Source organism: Trichoplusia ni, chromosome 2 (genome assembly GCF_003590095.1).
Source record: "Trichoplusia ni isolate ovarian cell line Hi5 chromosome 2, tn1, whole genome shotgun sequence".
Taxonomy (NCBI): Eukaryota; Metazoa; Arthropoda; class Insecta; order Lepidoptera; family Noctuidae; genus Trichoplusia; species Trichoplusia ni.
In genome coordinates this window covers 15,384,282-15,411,411 of record NC_039479.1, presented here as the reverse complement: position 1 = coordinate 15,411,411, position 27,130 = coordinate 15,384,282, and the positions used below count along the sequence as shown (strand labels likewise).

Here is a 27,130-nt window from a genome sequence, read left to right as displayed (position 1 = left end):
TCTACACATAGTTATAATTATCGTTTTTAATATCGTCATGTTGCCTTGGCTATATGGTATGGTTGCCCAATTTATCATGTAACAAAAATAAAATGCAGGAAGCACGGTGATTTAAATGTTTCAAAGAGAGTATGCATGATTTGTTTTAGCTGTTTACCTTAAATATCACAATGGGAGAAAAAACAACGCGCGGGCAAATTCAAATTCGTTGGCGGGCCACACTGACACCCATAGAGACCTGGGGTTGGAAAATTACTCTTGCTTGATCCGAATGGAACTCATATCAACACAGTATAATAGAATGTACTCTGTGATATAAACTCTGCGAAAGGTCAGCACTTACTACGCGTACCGTGTGTACCGACTGACTTCTAAACTTGCATTTAACTTTACAGAAATTATAAAAAATACATGTATGTAGCTAACTTTTAAGGCCCTTATATTTCGCGTACTCTACTACTCTATCGATCTATTACTGAATATAAGTCTGAATGAAGGTGGACCATGGTATCTACAAAAAAAAATACCTACTTTGAAAATCAATTAGATAAAGAACCCTAATGTTCTATTTGAAGATAAATGAAAATTAGGACAATTTATTATTATGATTGTCCCTCCGGGAATCGAACCCCAGCTTTTACAAGGTCACCCAAGACTACCTACACTGTTTACCGGCGGCATATGGCTCATTATACCAACTTCTACCAGCAATGTAAAGCGACGGAGCGTATCGAGTAGAGAAACGCTACCATTGCGTGTTGACTTGTCTTATAGCATAAAGCAAATACATCGCCCCATTCTGAATAACAGTCTTGTTCTGCTCACATACAAATGAAACTATGGACGCACATATTTGGAGAGACGTTGGCCCACGGTGTACCCGCCAAGGAGGCAGCGTCGCATTATTTTCGATTTTCGTTCGACTCTCGTTGGAGGCGTTCGTTGTACATGGTAGTTGAGTATACCTATAGTTTAGTGCGCGTTTGACCCGCACGCTGGCCGCGCGCGCTTTTTCGCTGTGATCGTGCATCGTACGGTATGCGTGAGCATTGCTCTGTCGAAGTAAAGTACAACTGGATTCTCAAACACATTGATCGTTGAGTTTGTGTGCTAAACTTGTGTTGTGAAAGTTGCAAATAAATGAATTAAAAGTTTTGTGTAAATTTTACAATAAATAAAACATCTTCTGAGAGCGGTTGTTGTAAGGTAAATAAAAACATGAAAGTGTGGTTTATATTTATTTTTACTTGTGTTTGCGATTATTGAGTGATTCATGTTTAGATTTTTGTTTTATCATTTGAAGCCGGTTTTTAATGTCTGGTAACTGTAATACTAGTAACTAATTCCAAAAATTAAAAAAAAAACACCTTTCTATGTACTTTAGAGGTTTAATAACTTATTTAAGAATTTAAATGATGTTTTAAATGTAAGAGGCTATTAAAAAAAAATGACTGTAGATTAAATCTGAGACCTCTCTGATGGATGGACCTAACATGTAAATTTCTTTGTAAAATAACTAACTTACAGTGTAAACAACTTTCGCTATGAACACTCACACACATAATATGCTTATTTATTTTATTTACATTAAACATTTACTTATAAATATTTATACTGACCTAAGTAAGTACACTTCGCGCTTCGTACTTACCTACCTATATAATGCAGATTTTAATAAACCTAGTTATTTATCCGGCGCATTGCATGCATTTATGCGGCAAACTGGTAGTTAAAGTACCAAGCAATATGTATTTATCTACTAGAGTAAGTTAGCGAAAGCATGAGCTAAGAAGGCTTTTCGGGTGTAACTACTTAGATAGTCATCACTAACCGAAAAAAACTTCAAAGATCTAGGCATGAGTCACAACTCACATATGTTTTGGCTTTTTATAGCAGTTAGCAATTTACAGGCACTCAATACTGTCAACAATGTAAACATAATAATGTCCCTGTTATAAACCTCACCTTATTAAATTAAAGGCTTTTACGTTAGCAAATTTGACGAATAGGTGCGTTATTAAATAAGCTGAATACTTATTATCATCATTATCATTAACAGCCCATATTCGTCCACTGCTGGACATAGGCCTCTCCAATTGCATACTACTTATACTACTACTCCAAATACTTATATAATTTATTATTTAATTCTGTAACAGTTGCAATTATTCCCAAATACGCAAGTTATTTAGGGCGCTCTATCTGTCCTATGTCTTCATGTCGCTATTTAGATATGTTGTAAAGACACACTGTTATATCCAATGTTTGTTCTTTTTAAACTTATTTACAAATATATCAACGAATAATTTTTCCAAAAAAATTAAGGTTCCTAAGTTATATTTATTTGACATAACTGCTACATAACTTAAGGTACCAAATATCAAGCTAACTTGATCCCATCAGAGTTAAGCAAAGAATAATAAAACTCGAAACTGGTTTTGTAACATACGCTGATACGCTACATATTTATAACTGCAAATGTACCAGTTGGTTGTCAGTTGGTAGTTTTATATGAGAACGTAGGTAAACATAAAATTTTGTACTATAACGTTTGAACGAATAAACAGAAAACAGTGTTGACCTGTTTTAAATGAGCAGAATGTGTTTGACGATTATAACTTTACGATTTACTAACATGATCAAAGACAGAACAACAAACTTCTTACATCGAGATCTTTTTTCTCTCATATCTAAATCTGGTCAGGACCAAATACTTATATAAAATAAACAGCTCTGTAAGTAAGTTTAACGTAGTATCTTATAGACTACACCAAACTGCAAATGTAGAGTGTTGGTAGGGATAGAGTTCGCGACTCTACCAATGCTCTGTTTGCAAATGAAAGGTATTAAAATATAAATCCAGTATCACCAGTATTTAATGTTCTTTTATCTATTGTGGCAATTATGTGCAAATATACGTTGCTATTTATTTCATTTTTTTCCCTCCTATGACTCTTTTATGCTGAGAACGAATTCTTTTTTCGGCCTCTTTGTCCCAAAATGGCGCATGTTCTACACACGTGTGTTCTATAAACTTTGCAATTATACTAATAAGTAATAACACTAAATAATAAAACACATGCTTTTATAGTTACAAAGTTCGTTACATAAAATGTTTTGGTAGCACGGGCGGGTGGTGTCGTTTTATAGGGTTGGGCCTGACAACCGCCCTGGGTGTGCCGACCTATATACACCAGATTTTCTGTTGACTGTTGATGACAGTTTAATTAATATAAAGTAGTTAGAAGGCCAAGCCTTAATAACACTGCAATACTAGTGCAAAGTGTTTCGTGCGAAAAAATATTAACGAGATCCTTTTACAAGCTGAAAAATTGTATTATTCTATAGGTCATTGCCACTAAGAACACATTCGTGAATTTATTTTATACTACATATATGACATCTGGTGGTAAAGTTGACTGCTTCTAAGACACACATTCCTATCAATTATCTATGTATAGATACTACGTATAAAATATAAATATATATGCATACATACCGTACTCCCATTTTCCGTATAGTAATTGCAATTACTTAAGTAGTGTTGGTGCTCTTAGCATCCATATCTATAAATAAATAGAAATACGCTTTTTTTCTACCTTTAGAAACGTCTATCATAGTCTTTATGCAAGTGACTGTGGGTTATAAAAAAAACCTCATAATGTAATTTATAAAATTAAAAAAAACGTCTACACACAAAGTTTACCATGCCTGGATTTTTTTATGCTCTGTAACTGTTCTTACTTTTCGTGAATGATAAGTGAGGAATAGACAGGCAACTTTTTGTAGAGGTTACCCAAAAGACGTTTGTTGCATGCAATCACATATCTAGACCTCAATCGCGTGGGAGTTTATCATTAGTAAATATATCCTTCTAACTTTCATTATTTTATGTAGCTCGCATACGGGTGGTGATGTCAGTGGTGACGTCATGTTCGTACCACGAACCAACCGGTTCCACGGCTGCCGCCGCTGTCCTCCAATTATGCTAATACCGTTGCCGTTCCAGTCCACTCCTCAAACTCATATGTCATCAACAAAATCATAAAGATGCATTGGGTCTAACTAGCATAAGGATCTCATCTATCTTAATTAAAGAACTCATTTAATTTGTTAGAGGATGTAATCATAAAAATTAACAATAATCGAGGAAATAAATAAGTTGGGAATAATACACAAAAAAGAACCAAATTGAGTGTCAAAATAGCTAAGTAAAGAGTTCAAAAATTGGATAGTCATTGTTTTTTAATTTAAAAACCCACGTGCTACGTTTCACATGGCTGCTACTCTGTGTTCATTAAATTATTAAAAAAAGAACTATAGCACATTTCGTAGTAATGGCATCACGCACGACTTCCGTTCGATGAGCTAATAAAAACTTTGGCAGTTATAACCACCATGGTACCATTCACAATGTAGTTTATGTTATGTAACACGAAACTCACTGTATCCCGTGGTGGCCATGGTTGATTACTGTGACTTATTAATATAAACAATGGCTTCCAATCTTACAATTCTCATGGGAAGAAAGATCATGAAGTTTTGAGGACTAAGCATTTACTTATAGCATTTGTGCATGCTCAGACTTCTGGGCTGGGAACTGGATGCAAATTCTGCTAAACGCTGATTAATTAATAGGAATTGGATTAAATTTTTGCGCTGTACGTATCTTCCTAAATCAATTACAATATTGTGAAATGCATTGTATTGACAGTGAGTGTACCGCGTTCGTTAAATATGTTTTTTGACAATATACGAATAGTTTCATTTAAATCCAATCTCTATTAATTCACCGGCAATTGTAAATAGCGGAATCTAGGCAATAAATATTGGAAAGTCTGAGGGAGTGCCTTGACAATGGCAAAATGTGCAATTTACGAAAAACATGCACTTGGCCTGTCGTGGAAGTAGTCTACTAATTCCACTTTTCTCTTAAAAGCACTGCAAATTGAGCATAATACCAGATTTATAATTAATAACTGAATGAGTAATAGGTATGTCAAACTTTACAATGAACTTGTTTTTAACCTTGAGAGACGCTAGCCGTAACGTCAATGCTGTTAAAGATAATAAGTTATTCAAAAACTAAGAAAGTCAGTAATATATCCATAGGTGAATGTGAATAATAAGAATAACCTAATATGCAAATTTTGTGGCTAAGATAACGTTAACCTCGAGTATATAGCTATGAGCCAACTGATACATGGACACATTTTTCTGTATTATTGACAGTTGCAACTTAACCATCCGTCATCAACGATTGTCGAGCCAGATGGATAATAAATGAATGCGATAGACGTTGAAAAAAGAACTATTCATAATGTAGATCATTGACCGTTTTGTAGGTTAGGTACTGTTATGTATAAAGGTCGTAGGTACAAGTTAAACAATCGCAGGTTAGCAACGCACTGGTTTATTCACATACGGTTTGACAGATGACAGTTCGTATGACAGTTCAGAGGGCGGGAAAGGACGCGGTCACAGATACTTAACATCCCTCCCTCTATTACAAAAAGTACTTAAACTCTAAACTTAAATTAAGCAATACTAAAAATACTTCCTATAACTAATCACGGGGCGTTTTCGTAGCGATCTATTTGTCGTAATTACTTGGCTATCATGTTGTGTCTCCTGGGTGTCGGTTTCCGCTTCGTGGAACTCATCCTCGGAGTCTACAGGTCTTTCTCTTGTTTCAACAACTGCATCATTCGCTACAATTCGCTGCTCGTTCTCTGCAATCTGAGGGGAGCAATTCTCGGACTCGTCTTCCCTCACTAACAAAGAGGTACCTCCTTCGTACAATTCTGCTCTCCTCCCTCTGGCTGAGCTACCCGGAGAGAAGTTTGGTAAGTCGAGCTCGGGCTGCGGTACAGCTGTTCCTGAAGAAGCTGACGAAGGCGACGGCGGCGGCAGCGGTGTTGGAGGCGGCGACGGCGGCGGAGATGAAGATAGCCCAGACGACCCAGGTAAGTTCAACAACGCTTCTTGTTCATTATTGTTACGTGTTCCTTTATAAAGCCTCAGCTGATTTATGTGTCTTTTGTAACTTTCTGAGTTTTTAAGGTCTTTTACTAAATACAAAACTTTACCTATTCTTTTCAATATGATGCCCTTACACCATGTATAACTTGCTTTGTTAACGAATCTTTTATATAATACAATATCACTTATTTCAAAATTCTTTTCTTTATTTTTCCCTTGTTGTTTAGTTTGCATACACTGTTGATTTTTTACGTGATCGGATACAGACGGTGACGAGGGAGCCGATGACTTCGGATTGATTAAGTCTAAACGCGACCTTAACTTGTGACCAAAAACCAACTGAGCAGGGGATAACCCAGTAGTAGTGTGAACTGAATTACGGTAATCCATCAGATATTTTAGCAATCTTACCGATGAGTCTTTCGCGTTATGGCTCGACATAAGATATGATTTTATTCCTTTTTTTACTACTTTGACAAAACTTTCGGCTTGGCCGTTACTCGGTGGGTGATACACCGGTGAAGTCATGTGAGAAATTCCATTAGTCGCGCAAAATAGTTCAAATTCACGTGAACAGAAAGCTGTGCCATTATCACTCACTATTGTTTTCGGAACTCCAAATCGTGACATAAACTCGCATAGCTTTACTATGACTGCAGCCGTAGACGTAGCCGTATTCATATTGAATACCTCCACCCACTTGGTATGCGCGTCAACCGCTACTAAATACACACAACCTTTTATCGGACCAAGAAAGTCTATATGAATTCTGTGAAAAGGACATGGTGGAAATTCCCAATGGACCAGCGGGGCTCGCGGTGGCGAAGGTCGCAGCTGAATACATACTTCGCATGAAGATATCATTGTTTCTACAGCTTGATCGATTCCCGGAAACCAAAATCTAGATCTAGCTTCGGCCTTTGTTTTAACTATCCCTAAATGTGAAGCATGTAACTCTTTAAGAATTATTTGATATAAGCTAGTAGGTATAACCACCTTGTGACCTCTCATTACGCACCCATTCTCAAAAGATAACTGTGTTCTACACATGTGATACGGCTTTAACCTTAAGTCGTTTACTTTCGGCGGCCATCCATTCGAAATAAAGTCTATCACTTGCCTTAACACTACGTCACCCCTTGTTTCCTCGCGCAATTTCTCTAATGTCACGGGCATGCTTCCATCTACAACAAAACATACATAAGTCGCGCGGTCATATGCAACCTCGCAGTCGCAACACTTACATTCCTCGGTGCACGCACACGCATGCATCGCTCGCGGCAGGCTCGCGCGGGACAAATAGTCCGCACTATTATCAGCGCTGCGCACGTATTCTATTTTATAGTTATAACTACTTAAGAACAACGCGTAACGTTGCAATCTATTTGCTGACATCTCTGGAATTCCCCTATCAGCCCCAAAAATAGATAAAAGGGGCTTGTGATCCGTTCGTAAAATGAATGGTTCAGATCTGCCATACAAATATTGATGAAATCGTCGCACTCCGTAAATAATGGCGGTTGCTTCCTTTTGTATTTGCGCGTAACGCTTTTCCGCCGAATTTAAGGTACGCGACACAAATGAAATCGGTCTTTCGACACCGTCTAAGCCTACTTGTGAGAGGACTGCTCCCAACCCACTCGGAGAAGCGTCAACCGTTAATATTATCCGGGCGTTCGGGTCGAAATGTGCGAGGACTTGCTCTGATGTCATTACTTGTTTTATTGTTTTAAACGCCTTATCATGATTATCAGTCCATCCCCACTTAGAGCCCTTTTTTAATAAATCGTATAAAGGACTGAGAATAGTGGACGCATTTGGTACAAAGTTCCTGTAGTAGTTGATCAGTCCCAAGAAAGATTGTAACTGATTAATATTTGAGGGGACTGGTGCTTCTAACATGGCCTTAATTTTTTCAGGAGCTTTTTTTAACCCGTCCTTAGTAATAATATAACCTAAATAACTGACTTTGTCCTGGAAAAAACTACATTTTTCTTTTTGTAATGTCAATCCCGCGTCCTCTAAACGCTTTAAAACGGAGTTCAATTTTTGTACATGTTCCTGCTTGTCACGACCCGTTATCAAAATATCATCAAGTAGACACAACACTCCATCCAACCCAGATAGCAAGCTCTCGATCGCGCGTTGGAAAATGGACGGCGCGCTGGCTAACCCGAATACTAGACGCGTAAATCTATATAATCCACGGTTCGTATTTATACACGTCAAGTTTTTAGAATCGTTATGTAAAACGAATTGGTTATAAGCCATTGATAAATCGAGCTTACTAAACTGCTGGCCTCCATGGATTTTTGAAAATAACTCGCTAGTCGTGGGGAGTGGATATTGTTCTATTAATAATTGTTTATTTATACTTATAGAGTAATCTGCGCACAATCTGACTGTCCCATTCCGTTTTAAAACCGGAACTATCGGTGAAGCATATTCCGAATATTCTACAGGTTCAAGAATACCTAAATCGACCAATCTATTGATTTCTTTCTCGACCTTATCTCGTAAAGCAAATGCTACCGGGCGTGCCTTACAGAAAACCGGCTTAGCGTCTTTTTTTAACAATAATTTGATTTCGTATTTATTAAAAGTTCCTAATTTATCTGAAAATAACCTCGGATATTGCATTTGTAAATCCTTGATGGGCACATCTGAATCGGTGCAGTAATTAACCGGAATCAAATGTAAGCTGAACAAAGATATAAAATCTCTACCAAGTAGCGGGGGGCCTCCGTCACGAATTACGTAAATAACCAAATAGTGTGTTTGGTCCGCGTAGCTTATCGGTAACCGCATTGTACCTACACACACTATTTTGCCCCCGTTGTACGTCCTCAGCTGTTTACCAGTATTTGATAATGGCACATCTTTGAAATAACTTTTGTAAAAGCATTCCGACACTACAGTTACTGTAGATCCACTATCAACTTCGAATTTAAATGGAACATTTTTAATAAAAACAGTTTCTACCATGGGTTCTCCCCTGAATGAACGGATATAATAGACCTTACCGTCATCGTCATCCTCACCCTCGTCACCGCCATCCACCTGTACGTAATTCACTTTAGTGCACATTTTACGCAAGTGGCCTTTTACGTGACACTTTTTACACACATAATTTGCGAACCTACAGTCTGCCGATTTGTGATTCGTATAACCACACACGCCACATTTCACTTTCGCTACACTACCACTTTTTCCAACATTTGCAATCTTGAAAAGCTGGTCCGGCGTAGACGGCGCGACTGCGCTAGCCGCGGCGCCTGCGCTGGCCACGGCGGCAGCGCGCGCGCAGCTCAGGTTCTCTGCCATCTCCACGACCTTGGCCAAGGTGAGATCGGTGAGGTCCTTCGTGTACAGCTTCTCTTTTTCACGTCCTGGCTGCAACCCCATGATAAACTTGTCACGGAGCGCCTCTTCCACGTTGAGAAAGTTGCACTTTGCCGTAAGGCCTCGTAGTCTCGCTGCCCACTGCGAGTGAGTTTCGCCTGCTTGTTGAGTGGCCGCGTAAAAGTTGTGACGCTCGCCAAACCCCACGCTTTTCGGGGTAAAATGGTCGTCCAGTCGTGTTAACAAGTCTTCGTAGGGCACATCTACCACATCTTTTGGGAGTACCAAATCCGTTACCAATTTGTAGGTACCCTCTGTGAGTGCGCTGAGGAGGATGGCTTTCCTCTTATCGCCTGTCGGATCAGAATTCTTGTTGATATCATTGGCCAAAAAATATTGAGCAATGCGACCTTTGTACGTTTTCCACGTCTGCGTATTGTGGTCAAAACTATGTAAAATCCCGAATTGAACACTAGACATTTTGATTATTTGCAATTGTAGGTAATCTCGTCGCCACTGTTATGTATAAAGGTCGTAGGTACAAGTTAAACAATCGCAGGTTAGCAACGCACTGGTTTATTCACATACGGTTTGACAGATGACAGTTCGTATGACAGTTCAGAGGGCGGGAAAGGACGCGGTCACAGATACTTAACAGGTACTTTCTGATAAATTCTGATTTATAACACATAAATCATATGCAGATCAAACTCTTCGACGATTGATAAAAATATAGAGACTCAGAGCGCTAAATGAAATACGTGTTTACACTTCATTCTTCAATCATTGAAATTGGTTGGGTACTTAAATAACTTATTTTTCGTGCAAGAGGAACAAACTTTAAAAAATGAAAGATGGTTGAAAGAAAGAATCAAGAATCGTTTCACATTTTGGCAATATAATCATAGTTGAAAACTTAATTCCATTAATGTCTTAATGAGTTGAGTCTTAGAGAGTCTTATGATGAATTTCTATTACTTAGTACTTACACTACTTACATTAGTGTAGGTGAAACAATACAATGTATGGCCCAGATGTTCGCAGCGTGACGGCGAGTTCTTATCGGTGCAAAGACGCACCCACCTACACTCTCCCCTGGGTATTATAATATGTAACGTCGCGTCGCCTTGGCCGGACACGAGAGTTCAACGAACTGCCAATTCGCCATCTTTCCCATTCATTTATTTTAATTAGCATCTTCTTCCGCTGAAGTCAATTTATGTTTCAAGGTGTAACTTTTTTCTTTTGGAGATAAATATTTATATTGGTAGCAATATTAACCCGAGGTATATGAATAAATGTTTCAGTAAGTTCTGAACTCCAAAAAACGAGGTACTGAAAAGGTTATTAAAAACGAAAGAACCTCCTTGAAGAAAAAAGTTAAAGACCAAAATAGCAGTAGACCTACAGTTATTTTGGTCTTTAACTTACCTGTAAGTAGTTAACAAGTTAACAACAAGCAACAACTTATCGTCTCACTTTGAATTTCTTTTGTACTTCGCGTTTGAATGGAACAATAAAAGTTATTAATGGTATAGGATTATTTAAGACCAGCTTCCACTGTTTGTGTCGCGTTTGGTTAAAGGTTATCATCGCTATCATTGACGCATAGGTAGAGGCTGTCACGTAGTTATGAGTCCAAGAAAGAAAGTCTGTCATTGTAATGCTGTAATATATATTTTACTCCAATGCAGTATTGTTTATAAAAGCTCATCGTAATTTCTTTTAGTCTATCAGATTAGCAGGTGTCGATTAGCTTAGCAAAGGCAAAAAATACTAAAAATAAAATGTTGTGTTCCTATTAGGTAAGTTTGCCTTGCCTTTCACTAATCGGGGTCTGATTTCATTGCCAAAAGATGTGACAGTGATAACGTTCTTATGATTATAGATGAATGAGGTAAGGGCCTTCCAGAACCTGTCGATGCATCCACCCTGTCTCCTACTCTACATTTCCCAGTCTCTATAATTTAGATCATTTTAATTCGGCAATGTCAAACGTGACTGGAAAATAAATAGTCGTTCTGTTTCTGTTATGTATTGTAACGAACCTATTTAAATGCAGTCTTCGAAGAATTGCAACTCTATTAGCCAAACATGTAGCTACGTTGTTGGGTTGTTTAAATAACATTCGAATGCGTGTAGCAGGAAAAACGAAAGCAGAATGTAACCCAACCCTACGATACAAGATACGTGAAAAGTAAGAGTTGATATACTTATTTGTAGAGAAACAGTACAAATGAACTCAATGTTAACATTCAGAATAGCTGATCGGAGTTGACATATCTGAAGAAGCTATTTTTGACCGCCTTTGGGAGGTCTTTAATTTGTTCATTGCGGGTCCACAGTAAGTAGTTGTGCACTGACGCCAATGATAGTGAGATCGTTGTCATGGATAAAACGACCGTTTACATCATACTTGATTGAATTATAGTGTGATGATATCTTTGAAGCGACTCGCGCAGGCGTCGCGTTCGGTCACAAGTCGGTAACAGGCCTTCGCTGATTATAGCGGTGACGCCATCGCTCCCGGCACCACTACAATATAGCAACTCGGCCCTAAGCCTTGCCTTAACACTGCTCCTTAAACCAGTCTCCAATCCACCGGTCAAGGCACGTTCAAGGTGATGTACTTGATATTGTATTGTAAGTACCCAGTACTGCCTTAATGTCCCGATTGTTTAGTGAGATGGCATCAGTATATTTTGAATAAATACATTATTTAAAAGCTTGATTCACTCTGTTTCTACCAAAATAGGTTTGTTGTCATATTGTTTAGGTTTGCCATTTAGTCTGCTTATAAATAGAATAACTGTCACCCCCATCGCCAACATGCTGGTATTTTAGCTCTGTGTGAATCCATAATTACAAACAAATGTTGGGCTAGTCACCACATGAATATTTAATATATAAATGTTATAAATTAGAGACTAGCGAGCAGTCTAAAATGGAGAGTCAAAAGCAAAACAACACTCATATTTAAGTAATAGTTATGGAGCTCAGGAATCTGCTAAAGGTCAATGTTTTAAGCACAGTTTGTATATATACATACTTATCACATCACCAAAGATTTATTAGAAAAGTAGTAGAGTGCCCTTGCAATATGTAAATGCCGCATGATATAATAATTATTGCTATGCATGTTAATAGACTTTAGTTTTATTGCCTAGCTAGGTCAGCCGACGTATCATTGTTGCATTGGTAGTGTAAATACATATTTTAATACCATTTCAAAGACAACCTTGCATGGTAAAAATATAAAAAAAAAAATATCTTAACCTTTTGCAATTCAATAACATTTTTAAATGCCGGACCAATTTCAGAAAATCACCAATTCTGTGCAATGACACCAGAGTGAGACTTTCAATTTATATAGCAGGCAATATTCATTTACAGTTATTCTACTACACGTACATATGCAGTTTAATGTAAGTCTTCTCTAATCACGAGCATTGGTCGTGCTGGTTTAAAGACCAAGCTGGTTTTTAATTGGCTACCTTTCCTGTTCGAGCTATAGCGGATCTCACATTATATTTTTACTTCAGTTAAAAAGCGAAGAGCAAAAAGGCAAGTAGATAGGAATGATGATTTATGTCCTTCTTCGCCATTGCAAATACTGATACCTACATATAATTGAGTTTTGTAAGGCTTGCCTGTAGTAACATTGGGTAAACATCATTAATATGTTACACTTTAGTTTTGCTAGATGAATTATGATGGGACAATTAAATAAAAAAATCACTCGTTCAACGTTGGACGCACTTAAATCTGTTCTGAAAGTTATGGAAAGCACAATTTGTACGTTTTTGCTATAAAATTACATGTTCAGAAGCAACCAACTTCAGTTCTGCAACAGCTACCTGCATAAGTGAGTGTGACTGTCCAAAGAATTCTGATATTTCGTTCACCGTGCTATAAAGAGGTCAATTCTTAAATTGGGTTACACCGTACTGAAGTTCAAGCATGGTGTTCTAGTTTCTGTCGCTTACTTTATCGATTTTTCTTTCCACTTCGCATAGTAGTGTGGTCTACTAATACAGCTACGGGTATATAACTCACTGTTCGACCGGGGATATAAAACAAGTGGCTTGCCAGACTATAGTGAATTAAATTGGCCCGACAACTGTGACATCTCCACTCAATCAATTACAGCGACCTAAGTATCTTCTTATATCCACGCGTTGGGTGAATGAACAGCTAAGAACGTGGATACATTTACTAGAAGTCAATGTACACGTATTCATAGTTTCTAAATATGTTTATCGACTGTTTTCGTTTTTTTTTTATTAAGATGATTAACTTTGTATGCCATCCTGTAGCTGTCCCACTGCTGACAAAATGCCTCCTTCCACAGGGAAAAGGTTTGATTATTGATCACCACGCTCTCTGCGGGTTAGCGATTGCAGATCCCAATATTTGGAATTCAGGATTTCTTACAATTTTTTCCTTCAACGTTTATCAATCTCTTGTAGTATTTTCAGAAGATTCATTATTACATGAAACATTTTTCATGGAATGTCAAGTGATTGACTTAATGCAGGAAAGTGAATATAAACACAAAAAGGGTCACGGCAAAAATGCATACATCGGAAACGGGCATCGCTCATCATACATCAAGCTCTGCGCCTTATGACTCATGAGATTTTCAGTGGTAACCGAATAAAGTATTAAAACTTAAAGTTTATGAGAACAAAGAAATCACTTGAATAACTTTATTTCTAAATACAGTTCAAGCCATATGGTGGATGACTTCAACATTTTGCTTGGGTAGTGCCAAGTTCAGCAACATACATTGTTTTAAAATGCTAAATTGGAGTATGACTCGTCATCGGTTTTTTGCTTGACCTGTTTAGATAATACACTTTAGAACTTACTACAAGCCTTACTAGATGCTTGATATTATGAAGTCGGTTTTAGCTGTGGTTTTAGTATTGGTGCTGCTGATAAGAGACCATAGAACTGTGTGTTGTTGTGTTGCACAGATTTTATTTGTTTTAGAAATGACGATCGTATCTTTGTTTCCATAGTCAGATGTTACTATTTTGTTGGGTTCATAACAATAAATTGTTTAGTTTAATACTTAGCAGTAGTAATCAGTGAATAATGCTGGGGTGACGACTGGGCCCTGTTAATGAAATTTAGTCGCTAATGTGGCTTTTTTACGTAAATTGAATGTCTCGATTGTGGACTATGTAAAAGGCACATTATATAACAGATAGCTATGTAATACACAATACGCTTTACATTTTTGTTGTTCAACAAATAGTTGACAAAGATCCGGTGCTGATATATGTATTTTATACTGGAAATGTAAAACAATCTAGCCATTAAACATTAAAAGTAGAGTTAACTGAGTAACTGACTGCAATTTTATTTCTGGCAAAAATATAAGATCCAAATTAGTATTTTAGGGTAAAATACTATGCAGTTTTGCTACTTGGTTACGCTAACTGACTGCGATCGCAGGCAGCTGATACGTTTAAAAATTATGCGTCGCTGCTACTGTTACTCACCGACAGATTGCCAGACTAATAAGAAAAAACCAAACTATACTTCAAAATTATATAATAGTTCAGTAGGTACGTAATAGAATTTATTGCCCGTTTCGACGATTATTTTGGCCTTCTTATTTCGCAACTTTTCGGCATTCGCCAAATTTCGGTCATCAACCTTGCCGTGCCCTCTAGGTTTAGTTCAATTTGTGAAACGGGTCCCACGCACGCATGCGAACAATTTTGCTAGTACCTTAGCATTTATTTTATTGCCTTTAGCGAAATCTATTTTACAGAAACAGGGCAGAAAATCTATTTTATAGAAGAATAGAAGCGGTATACCCGCATACTAGATACATATATTTACCATCATACATTATGCCGTTTCCATTTAGTTTCCTAGTTGCAACTAACTTATTAGGTTTGATTGTGGTTAAGTGTTCTGGAAATTGATTTCAGGGACTTTTTGCTCACCATGTCATCGCATTTACTAAGATTTTTATTCTGTTAACAAGTACCTTTTTATTTAATGTTTATCTGCGATTTAGTTAAAAACAATTTCATGACTAATAATTTTACCTTAGTTCTGCGATCCACTGATTTACGTACATTGCGCAAAAACCAAGTCCTTATTTGTAGATATTATACTTATGTGTCTAGTAGCAAATACTCATTTAAATACTATTTCCAGTCTGTGTGACTTGCTGGGCGTGGACTGACAGCCTTAGCGTAGGCGCTGACTCGCTGAGTTTGTTTGTATGTGGTTCATTCCCGCACAAAACAAATACCCGTTTGATTTTCAGATGTTTATTCAATCTCTACACGATACTTGTTACAACATTGTTACGATAGTAGACAGTTTTCTGATATGAGTCATGCGGTATCATGCTTAAATTCAATAAACTCCCGACTCAACATGCAAATTTACAGTTTCATAAATGATTCAGATATTGCACACAACAAACTCTTTCCTTTTACACCTCTTAAAAAAATGATCAAAAAGTATATTAAATGAAATTTAATATGCATGAATAAAAATTCCAATTCGTATTGGCGGCTTGCCACAGGGCAAGCAGCTGTCGTGTGAAAGTATGGGACGGTCATGTTTATATTTCTCGATCGTAACCTAGTTACACAGATAACGATACCCTTTGGTTAGGAGATGGCGACGAAATATCATGAACCCGTGTTGACAATTACTGACCTCTTTCGAGTAACAAGATAGAGAGAAATAGCCGATTATATTTATTGAATGTGAAACTTTTTTTTTATGAAATAGGTAAGTAGATGTTCAGACGATACAGTTGATGCATCAAGTTAATCATTAGAAAATTGATGTTGTAAAATTAATGCAAAGTTTTATTCGAAAAGTAGAAAATATTTGCGGCAACAAGCAATTGAGAAACGAATGTGCATTTTCTTATAATACTAATCCGATAATCTGTTTTAATCCAGTTATAACATTTATTTGATTCTCTTGCAATTTTATTTAATCAAACTTTTCGAAAGAAATCACTGTTTATTCTCACTAAAGATAATATATGGCCATAATCATAAACTATAAGAATTAATTGGGTAGTCTATCATAGAAACTACGAAAGTGTGCTAGTGGAGACCGGTTCTCATCAGCTGGGATTGCAGCCATCAAAATCCATGACTTACTATTTTACTTATAGCTGCTACTCCTGCTCTGCATATTGAGATTCTTACTTATTACATAGTTTGGGACTTCCCAAAAGTGGTTATCGACATAACTGTGACCAAAATTTCATAAACGGTTTTATAGTATGTCGTGTATGATGTCACATTCTAGTAATACGGAAATTAAACTTTAATTTATCGCAAGAGCTAATGAGTGTAGGATTTTATGGAATTTCATAACTATTTTATATTATTCCTTGAGACAATTAGTGTTATTCTGAAATTTTCTATTAAAACTAAACGAAAACTGCAAATAATTATGATCCATATTGACGAATGTTTGAAATTATATTTCTTATTTCCTCTGGCTTTTCTTTTGGGTTTTCACTGGTTAAAAAAAAGTACTAACATTTTCAACAGAGTTGACACGTATGTAAATATATTGAGCTCGTGGTCGAGGTCGTTAAAAACCACGTGTACCTATGTTGTATTAGTCGTCTGACTCATGTTTATTTTGATAATGATGATTTGAGTATGATAACCTATGACATAATTTTGCGTGAGTTATGAGGACATTCAGTGTTTGCTAGACTCCGTTTTGGGTAACTAGGTATTAACAAGCCTAGTGTTCTCAAAGTATTAATTTGCAGCAACAAATGTAGTAGGGAATCGTAAATATGCATGTGACTAAGTCTGATTGCATCAGTCGGCTTATTAATCGTCGCCCTGTAGGTACCCATTCACCATGCGTCCGGCACAACGCGCGGTTTTTACGAGCCCGTTTGTCGACTGTTGTGCTCAGGATGAGATCACTGCAGCAGTCATCTCATGGCATCTATTTTAATTCTACATAACAGTTGGCATTGGTTGTGTCACAACGAGACGCCAGTGATGTAGGCGTTTAAATAAGTGACCGTGGCCCCGATTTACAAAACGCGTTGCATCGATTGTTTGAGTTTTTTTGTCACTCAATAAAATTCTCACAGACACGTGCTCCTCCAAAGACTGTTAAACAATTACTGGAGTTTTGTTTTTGAAGTGAAATGTATCAAGGGGTAAATGTATTATGTGACGCTTGCAATGACTGGAACATAGAAATTTAATTTCACTTGGTAAAACTGAGTTACTTATTCAGACTTATTCGTGGTGTCATACGAAGTACCTATAAAATAAAGAGCTAAAGTCAGATAAAGTAACCGAAATACTGTTGATTTCTATCTAAGTAGCAACTATTTCGATAAATATATTTTCCTTTCCAGATGCAAGATACCTGATTAACTCAACCGTTACAAATTACTACAAAAACAGCCAAGATGAAGCAACTCGTCAATAAGAACCTTATAACGCTAAAATGCGTTCTCTTCTGCTTTCTCTCAGGTAAAGTATGAAATTATTAACTACTGTACAAACAATAAATTCAACAAACTGTCATGTTGTCATCGTTTATTATGATAAGCTGTCTTGAAATTAGTATGACTTTGAGGAATTTATGTGCTGATATAAATTCCTCAAACATAGGTCTTTACTAATAAAAGAACCAAAGAGTTACACAAACCTGCTCAGTCTTCGATAAAAATCTTCACTTGTAAATCACTTCGCGGTACTAATAAATAAGCGATGCGTTGTTTACTCCTTTCTTGGGCAACGAATTAAAAACAAAATCGTTACTGTTCTGATCAGAAGCCAATAAAAACTAGTCCCAAGGCATCATATGCGGCATACGACACACATAGCCTATAATTGAAGTCGATGTTGCAAGTTACCTTCTAAGGAGTGTCGACTGCTACCTACCTATAGAATGATTTAGGGACCGTTCACCTCGGACTTGCCACTGTGCCGAGATCGCGGCCAATGTGACCCATATGCTCCGACTACTTACGACTCTCAGATGTATGCGCGCACGCAATTCGACACTTAAAAACTCTTTAGCTTTAAAACATACGACCAGGATCGTATGTCAACCGTTTTAATGTTATTTTTGTTTGTGTTTAGGTGTGGGCTGCATATTCCCGTTTCTGCCACTACACATGCTGTCAGTGGGTCTAGACAAAGGAGAAGCTCGGCTCATATCAGCCATCGCACCATGCATTGCATTACTCGGCCCGGCCGTATTGGGGCCTCTCATTGATAAGTAAGTATTGTAGTAGTCAATAATTGTGTCTTTATAAGGATGGCGAGCAAGGTTTGCTGGGTGACGAATCGATTCTGCTTTACTTTAGATACTTGTCTAATAATGGCTTGTTGTCAAGTGATATTTATTGCTTGAAAGAAACCGATTGTGATAGTTTTTTATAGAATGAGATCACGTTTATCATTATAGACACTACTGAATTACGGATTTATTGAATTTACGTTTCTCCCACTTTTATGCGAAATGTGAATTCTTAATTACAAAAGCTGTCCACACTCTCTACACGCAAGAACAATCACAATCGCAGCTAAGAATGCCTGGAACAGCAATTACCTTAGCATGTATCTCAAGACACCTATTTCGTGTACAGAATGTCTGTGGGCCGAGGCTCGACCGGCGGTGGCACAGGCCCCAGCGGGTCTGGACGTCTTTTGCGTTTCGTCACCGCCGCCTGCCTCATCCTCAGTGCTGTGTTCTATACGCTCCTTCTCTCTGTACCCTACACGGAGCGACATGAGGTAACAATACATAGACTGGAATTTAAAATAAAGATGCCAGTCTTGTATAATTAATTATACCTACAATATGTGTAGAGACTTTTTCGTGACCCACTTTCACAAAACAAATAACAATTTGTGAGTTTCCCACACTATTCTAAAAAAGGTAGTCAAATAATTACCCTAACATAATAGAATTTTTTATACTTTTTCTTTTGAACCGTTTAAAATTATATGGCCAAGAAACGAAGTCACTTTAGAGTCCTTTAAAGGATTTTTATTATCATTTAAATAAATATTTACTTGTAATTTATAGGCTCGGCGACCTCAAGTCCTATTCATGTGCGATGAAGATAGTGCTTATGTCATGCAAGAAGTGTGCAAAGAGGACATGCGATGCAACCGGTGGTCGGGCGAAAAGGTAAAATGAAGTCATATAAATAAGTTAACACTGCAACAGTTAGGTCCCATAAAGATTTTACCAAAATCACTGAACATGATCTATGTTCTTGCAGTCAGGAGTACTGGCGGTGACAGCATGCGAGTATGGATGCGCTGACGAAAACATGACATGGGTTAGACAACCATTTACTACCACGTCAACAACCACAACACTTAGCCCTATGTACCTGAATATCGCCAATGCTACGGTAATTAAAAAATCCAAAAATAAAACAACTTTTAGCCTTTTGTAAATTATGATTGGTGACCTAATAATTTTTCACAGACGGAATCGCCAGTGACTGAGGAAGAAGAGGTGATGCACTCAATGCCTTTTGAAGTGAACCCTCCTCACTTTTGCTACAACGGCCAATGTCTGGTGTACATGCAGCATCAGGCAAGGCTCCGCGTGCCTCTGTCTTTGGTAGCACCTGAACTACCCGATAACGAAACGGAATCCGTTGATTCTGATGCCTGGTGCACATATCGAACAGGTAAGGATACAGTACAAATCAAACTGATGAAACGCGTTCAGACAGTTCAGCTCATTAGTGTGCGCAACTCTGTGTGAAGTTTTTACTGTATGATAGTGACACACAAATGAGACTTTTAGTGCAAAACTTTGTGTATATTAAATTAACAAGGATTACTCACAGGGCTGAGAGCAAAGTCTGTGTGCTGTAACCACCTAATAAAATTTTACCTTTGTCATCTTTAAGCTGGCCCATCAAGCTGTCAGGTTCCACCCAACCGTTTAGCAGAAGTAACTACAGAAAACCAAGAGTGTAGGCCAGCAGTACGCTGCCAAGTGCTGGACCCTTACGACGAACCCGACGGTGTTCTTGCCGACGCCGAATGCCGACTTGTGATTGGAGACCCGAGCTACACGTTTTGGACTTATTTGTTTATTAGGTCAGTTATCAACCTTGCTTTGTTTCAAACATCCGTAATGTTTCAGATGATTGATGAAATTGCTGAGGTACTCGTATAAATAGTGTGGAGGAGTGTTCACTGGTGAAATGAAAACCATGAAGGAATGAAATGAAAAAAAAGATTGAGGGATATTGTTCTCACACCTAAGAATCACTGTTATGTGCAGTGGTTTTACTATCGGTGATTCCAATAGAATATATTCATTCTATTTCCAATATCCATACTATTATAGTAGTATTATTTATTCCAATCAGTTCCGACACATATACTCCGTTTTAAGCATTACAATATGCATTCTTTTTCCAGGATTCTAGCAGATATTTGGCCGACAGCAGGACTGGCACTTCTCGGAGCAGCCTGTGTTATAGCTACAAGAGAAACTTCGCTAGGAAGAGGTGATGTTGGCCGACAGCTTGCGTTTGGCACCCTGGGACTCGCCATCTTCCCTCCACTGGCCGGACTAGCTGCACAAGAAATGCCAGACAATCCTTACCTCATACCTTTCGTTTTACACGCAGTGTTCATGGTCATTGGGGCACTTATTCTCCTTTTTGATAGGTGTGTATGCACGTTTACTATGCCAAGGGTTTTAAACGTTTACGACAGTTAAAATTAGATTGTAAAGCGTCGTTTATATTCCAACTCAGTAAACGCTGAATGTGAGTCTACCTCACTACCGACTATTAGATAATAATGAATCACTGAGTAGGCCACTTCGATGCGTAGGAAGCGATGATCCTACTTTGAATCATAGAATCTTTTGTAATTTATATGACTCATAACATACCTACTTATCAGTGCATAAACACAAAGTATTCTCTAGCGTAATAAAATATTCAATGTTCTTAATGTAAACCGAATGAATATAAAAATCCTAACATAACATTATTTGTGCTTGGTCATGCTATGGTCTAGTATGGACCCGCCTATTTGCCCAATGACATCCAGGTAGATGGTGGGTCCTAAAGAAGCTATCTAAAAAACTATTCTATAGGTACCTATTATACTTGTAGCTCACGTAATCATGCCACTATTTCAGTCACATGCCGCTTTCCACTCCCGAATGGTGGTGGCACACAGCAACAGGAGTACTGGCCATGCCTATGAACACGGTGCGACGATATGGAGCCGAAACCGCTGCGGTTTTCGCCGTGGTCGCACTACTTGGCACCCTGTGGAGTGGCATCGATGCCTACCTACCTTGGTAAGGTTTCAATTAGGCATCTTGTAAAACTGAATGAATGAATCAATTGAATGAATATGAATGAACTCAAAGAAGTTATTATTAGAATGTGAACACTAACCCTTTCTAATAACCCTTTCTGTAACTTTAACAACAGTTTATTTTATTATACGCTAAGCAATTAACAGATACAACACAAAGCTACATTTGCCATGATAACTGAAAAGAACACTGACTTACGAGCTTAATCTTTATCTACAAACTAGCTGCTGCCCGCGACTTCGTCTGCGTGGTTAGAAGATATAAGTTATGACTTTTTCTTCGCTCCTATTGGTCGCAGCGTGATGATATATAGCCTAAAACCTCTCTCGATGAATGGTCTATTCAACACAAAAATATTTTTTCAATTTGAACCAGTAGTTCCTGAGATTAGCGCGTTCAAACAAACAAACAAACAAACTCTTCAGCTTTATATATTAGTATAAGTATATTAGTATATAGATGCCAACGATATCTTCGCTACGTTTCATCGATTTTTAATTTCTCGGGCGGAGATTTTAATATTACGATAACTCATTACCTATTCACTTTTTTGGTGTAGTGTAAAAGGCAATTTTGTTCTATATTACATGTATAATATATCTAACTTATTTATTTGGATAAGGATTAATACTGTATTGTTAAAAATAGGTTCGTAAATAACCCATACCAAACCCAACCCGCCATACATAGTTTTGTTGTAACTCAAAAGGTTTTGGCAGCGTTCTCGAGGAAAGCTCTCGAATGGCTTAATTTTTTCCGACATGTTTAACTAATATCGTTGTAATATTGTCAGTTTACACAAAACCTAAACTTATTATACACTAAAACCTTCCTCAAGAATTGCTCTATCTATTGTTGAAAACCGCATCAAAATCCGTTGCGTAGTTTTAAAGATTTAAGCGTTCATAGGGACATACAACATGACACATGACAGAAAAAGCGACTTTGTTTTATACTATGTAGTGATGATATCCGAGCTATCCTTGACGGAATATATATGAGTAGAACTAATTAAAATACAGTGCATGGAGTCCCATTACTTACACTCAAATACTTATTTCAGGACTGTTCTGGAACTGAACGGTACGATAACCGAGATGGGGCTAACGCTGACCGCGGGAGCGCTGCCGGCTGTGCCCGCCCTCTGGTGGGCCGAAGCCCTCGTTGACTACATTGGACATTCCAACGTCTTCATCATGGCATTCACTATTTACGGCGTCCGATATACTGGTAAGCATATTCCATAATCCTAGTCACCAACAAAATCAATGGAACAGTAAGTACCGTGTTCAATAAACATAGACACAAAACAAGAAGAGAAACATAAATCATCAATGCGTATCGTCAAATATGGAGTACCACAGGGTAGTGTCTTAGGTCCTCTGTTATTCATTTTGTATATAAATGACCTACCGAAATGTACTCACCAATATATGACATTATTTGCTGACGACAGCACTATTACGGTACCATGTCTAAACAAAAAACAATATAAGTCTGACATTAATGATTCCCTAAAATCAATAGTACAATGGCTAGAAAATAATAACTTAAAAATAAACCTTGATAAAACTAATATTATACACTTTACCCAAAGAGGAACTACGATGGCAAACCTAAATACTAATTACAATAACAAAATGATTATTGAAGCTGAAGAGGCAAGATTTCTTGGTGTAATTATTGATAAAAAACTAAATTGGAAACCTCACATAGAAAGTTTAATAAGAAGAATTAGTATGGCCTCATATGCAATACATAAGCTGGTTCCTATAATTAACATGGATGCTCTTCTTACAGCTTACCATGGTCTCGTTTCCTCTATTATTAGATACGGTATTATCTTTTGGGGTAACTCTACCAACAAAGAATTAGTTTTCAAAGCTCAAAAGCGATGCTTAAGGACTATGTTCAAGCTGACAGTCACTGATAGCTGTAACCGTATTTTAAAAAATTGAGAATATTAACCCTTCCGTCTCTGTACATTTTAGAAACGGCCGTATTTGTAAAAACAAACCCTCATTTATTTGCAAAGATGTCTGATGTAATTAATCGCAATAGACGCGATAATAGCAAATTGTGTATTCAAACATCAAAAACAACTATGATGCACAATAGCATTTTTTGTATGGCTCCAAAAATTTACAATAAAATACCGTCACTCTGGAAAGACCTAAAAATTGAAATTTTCAAAAAGCAATTAACTAAATTCTTAACTGATAAATCTTATTATTCTATTGAAGAGTTCCTGCAGGATAAAATATAACAGCTGATTTACTGCTCCATACTTTCTATTCTAATTGTATTTCTTTGTTTTACAATTATAACTTTATTAGTGGTAGAGCAACTATGTGCTAGAATTATATAATTATAGTGTTGTTGGTATTGTTAATATTTTTTGTTGTATTAACTTAAAACTAATAAATACTTAAGTATAATTGTTAATTTGGAGAGGTTTAAAATGTTTATTTCAAAATAATAAGATTATTTTTTCTTTCTTTATATTTGTATGCTGTAATGGCTAAACATGACTGTTACTTTTTTTTTTCTTTTTAACACCCTGCATGCACACTATGTATGTATACTCATGTTTTACAAATAAAAATATCTTTTATCTTTTTTATCTTTTATCGTGTTAGATTATCAACACAACAAAATGCATAATTCTTTGTTGGAGCTATGACGCAAAATAACTTGCGTCTACAGATAAATAATTGCTGAACACAATATTGTAGAGACACCAGTATCAGCGTTTTGTAAATCTGACTTCGATCATCAACTTTTTTTCTACTTCTATTTACCAAGGTAGGTATATGTACGCATTATATGTTTATGTTGTTATAATGTAATGAATTTTTTCCCAGGTTTGGCATATAGCGCTGACTATTCATGGGTTGTTGTATGTGAGGTCCTGGAAGTATTCACATTAAGCTTGGTCTGGGTGACAGCTGTATTATATTTCCGACACTTGGTACCGCGAAAGTACACAGCTACAGGACAGGCTCTACCAGTTATCGCACATTTCTGTATCGGTAAGTACCTACCTACTTAAAATGACATTTTCACTACTTACCTACTCGTATGTAACTCAACGTTTCCGTAATAGACGATATGATCGAGCTAGTAGCGAATGAGGAAAGGGTGGTTGGCAAGTTGAAGAGGAAAAACAGATGTGCGTCCATCGAAAGTAATTTGTGATGAAGATTATGGATAGAAGATAGTGTTTTACCCCGAGATATTTGCGAAAAATTTAGCTTATCGTTCAAAAACCCTTATGAACCGTTTATTTCGCCAGGTCGATGTATAGGGGCAATAGTAAGCGGCATAGTATCGCTGGAGCGGCCACTGGAGTCAGCTCGAGACGTGTACCGTGCCCTGGGCGTGGTCGCGTTGCTGTCCGCGGCAGTGTACCTCGCACTTTATCACCTGCTCTTAGCCCCGAGATGCGGTGCCCCTGCGGTCTCACCGCCGAATCACCTTCTGCAGGGTAAGCATCTGAATCAAAATCATCCACAATTTGAAAAAGACTTGATGATGCCTAAATGAAGCATTATAAAAATGCCTGACGGATATCTATGTATGTTTATTGACTTATTATCTACTTACATTGTACATGTATATCCTATTCTGGGATTTACTTAAGTGTATTTTCAGTGCGCTAATATGTTTCTTATTTATTAAAGCTTGCTCTATAGATGGACAGCTTAATGCTAAAGGTACGAGTATACCCAAATTAAAAAATTGCATGTTTACCACCCACCTACCTATGTAGGCATAGGCATTAGGCACCTGTATTGTAAATCTAGATAGGTACTACTTGTGAGATATGTTTATGCATCTAGGTACTTCTAGATTATTTCGTACAATGAATTAGTAATATCACTTAAAAGCATTTTTATTATAGGTTTAAATTCTAACGGAAACTCCAATGGCAACTACTCACCCATGCGAGTCTACCACGAAGAGCGTTCCCGGAAAGGCCAATTCCGTTACTAAATGTAACCTTCCAACAAGTCGACGAACACAAAACTCAAAAGCAACTTTGTGTGTTGAAATAAATTATTAATAAAAATTGAAAAACTTCCAAATTGCCTATGGATTAATACCCAAAAGGTGTTTAAAAATTTAACGTTGTCAAGTGTACCTTTCCTTGTAACTATCAATGCAAATAGATGTTTTTCATGTTTTTTAGTGTTATTAATAATTGTCATGTGCCTAGCATAATATGTTTTTAAATAAGTATGTGTCTTATCATAATAATAAATAACTAGATTTAAGTCAATGTACGTATCAAGTCTCACAAACAGCTTGAAAAGCCAACAGTGAGAAGAATCAATATCGGTGCTTATAGTTGATGGATGAACCAAATTAACACTCAAATAGCACTTCATTGATCACGAACTTGAATTGCGGATGACCATTAGCTCCACGTATATTATTTTAATTGACCTCTGTACCAATAGATAGATATATATTTTATTATCAAGCTAAGGTATGTCGCCTATGGTTTTTCCATAAGTAGGTAACAGGCCCCGATTCCGCTATTTATAATGGCCGGTGAATTAATGGAAATTAGATTAAAATGACAGTATTCGTATTCTCCTAAGCATTTTCGCACACAATAATTTGAGATCCAGTATGGGGCGGAACATTTACGGTCTATACAATTAATGCAATTCCCATTTATTAATCAGCCATTGTAAATAGCAGAATAAGGGCGATGATATCTAATATGAGGTCCTAGAATTGATTGATGTTGTTCTTGGAGACTAGTAGTTAATATTATTTTATCCTTGAAAACATATCCGATAGACCACATAAGTAAACAATTGTGATATTTAAGTGCTTTTTGTATGATTAGATGATGTTGTAATTTATTATTGAAATTAGTGTCCAACAGTCTCCGGTTTGCATTTGTACGTATTTTATATGTAATTTTTTTTATTAATAAAGTGATTTCACTGCCTCAGTATATTTATTTCTTTTTAATCAATTAGAATTTAAACAAATGACGACATCGTTTACGTTGTCAAAATGTTGTTGTATTTGTCACGTTCCCTATTATGACGGTTTTATTCGATTTTTGTACATCTACCTACTAAACTCTGTCTTACGAAAGAAGTCCCGCGGAAAATAGCAGGAAATTATGCATTGACATAGATACTAGCGATACACCCGCCGCGGGACTTAATTCATGAAACAGAGTCTACGCCACATGCGCGTGAGCCAGAGAATGAACGTAGAGTAGTAACAGCGCCGTCTATGCGTGAGGGTGGAAGTCGCATTTTTTGGCTGCGGAATAAAATTTAGCAACATTTTTTTTCCATTAGCTGTTCGGATCAGTTCGCAGTCTTAAGGCATTAAAAATTACATGGAGTAGCTTCTTTTCAACATCCACAACCCTTTAGTGTAGTAAGTCTGGTTATCTCACTTCTCAGGATTTTAACGT

General features: G+C 37.1%; 2 protein-coding genes across 4 annotated transcripts; one reads left to right on the top strand and one right to left on the bottom strand.

Annotated features, from left to right (window-relative positions):
* Nucleotides 1-861: 861 nt before the first annotated feature.
* On the top strand, nt 862-26,650 carry LOC113508395. 3 transcript variants are annotated; one of them, XM_026891403.1, is made up of 14 exons: nt 862-1,206; nt 17,714-17,831; nt 18,447-18,585; nt 18,956-19,103; nt 19,399-19,503; nt 19,598-19,732; nt 19,810-20,017; nt 20,243-20,435; nt 20,763-21,014; nt 21,496-21,660; nt 22,745-22,911; nt 24,546-24,713; nt 24,977-25,168; nt 25,586-26,650. In XM_026891403.1, the coding sequence occupies exons 2-14, from the start codon at nt 17,768-17,770 to the stop codon at nt 25,675-25,677; spliced, it is 2,028 nt and encodes a 675-aa protein (XP_026747204.1). In that variant the 5' UTR covers nt 862-1,206; nt 17,714-17,767; the 3' UTR covers nt 25,678-26,650. The 3 variants fall into 3 exon arrangements, with proteins under 3 accessions (XP_026747204.1, XP_026747206.1, XP_026747205.1); XM_026891405.1 differs by lacking the exon at nt 862-1,206 and adding an exon at nt 17,039-17,509; XM_026891404.1 differs by lacking the exon at nt 862-1,206 and adding an exon at nt 17,039-17,566.
* LOC113508392 (uncharacterized protein K02A2.6-like) lies at nt 5,396-9,985 on the bottom strand. Its single transcript, XM_026891400.1, has one exon. It carries the CDS (start codon nt 9,802-9,804, stop codon nt 5,548-5,550), a length of 4,257 nt encoding a protein of 1,418 aa, XP_026747201.1. The 5' UTR covers nt 9,805-9,985; the 3' UTR covers nt 5,396-5,547.
* Nucleotides 26,651-27,130: the final 480 nt, after the last annotated feature.

Excerpts from the sequence above, each read along its gene's own strand:
- LOC113508395 (XM_026891403.1), top strand. The coding sequence starts at position 17,768 with ATGAAGCAACTCGTCAATAAGAACCTTATAACGCTAAAATGCGTTCTC. Across the intron at positions 19,104-19,398 it reads CCTACACGGAGCGACATGAG|GCTCGGCGACCTCAAGTCCT; the intron begins GTAACAATACAT and ends TGTAATTTATAG. Across the intron at positions 19,504-19,597 it reads ACCGGTGGTCGGGCGAAAAG|TCAGGAGTACTGGCGGTGAC; the intron begins GTAAAATGAAGT and ends ATGTTCTTGCAG.
- LOC113508392 (XM_026891400.1), bottom strand. The coding sequence starts at position 9,804 with ATGTCTAGTGTTCAATTCGGGATTTTACATAGTTTTGACCACAATACG.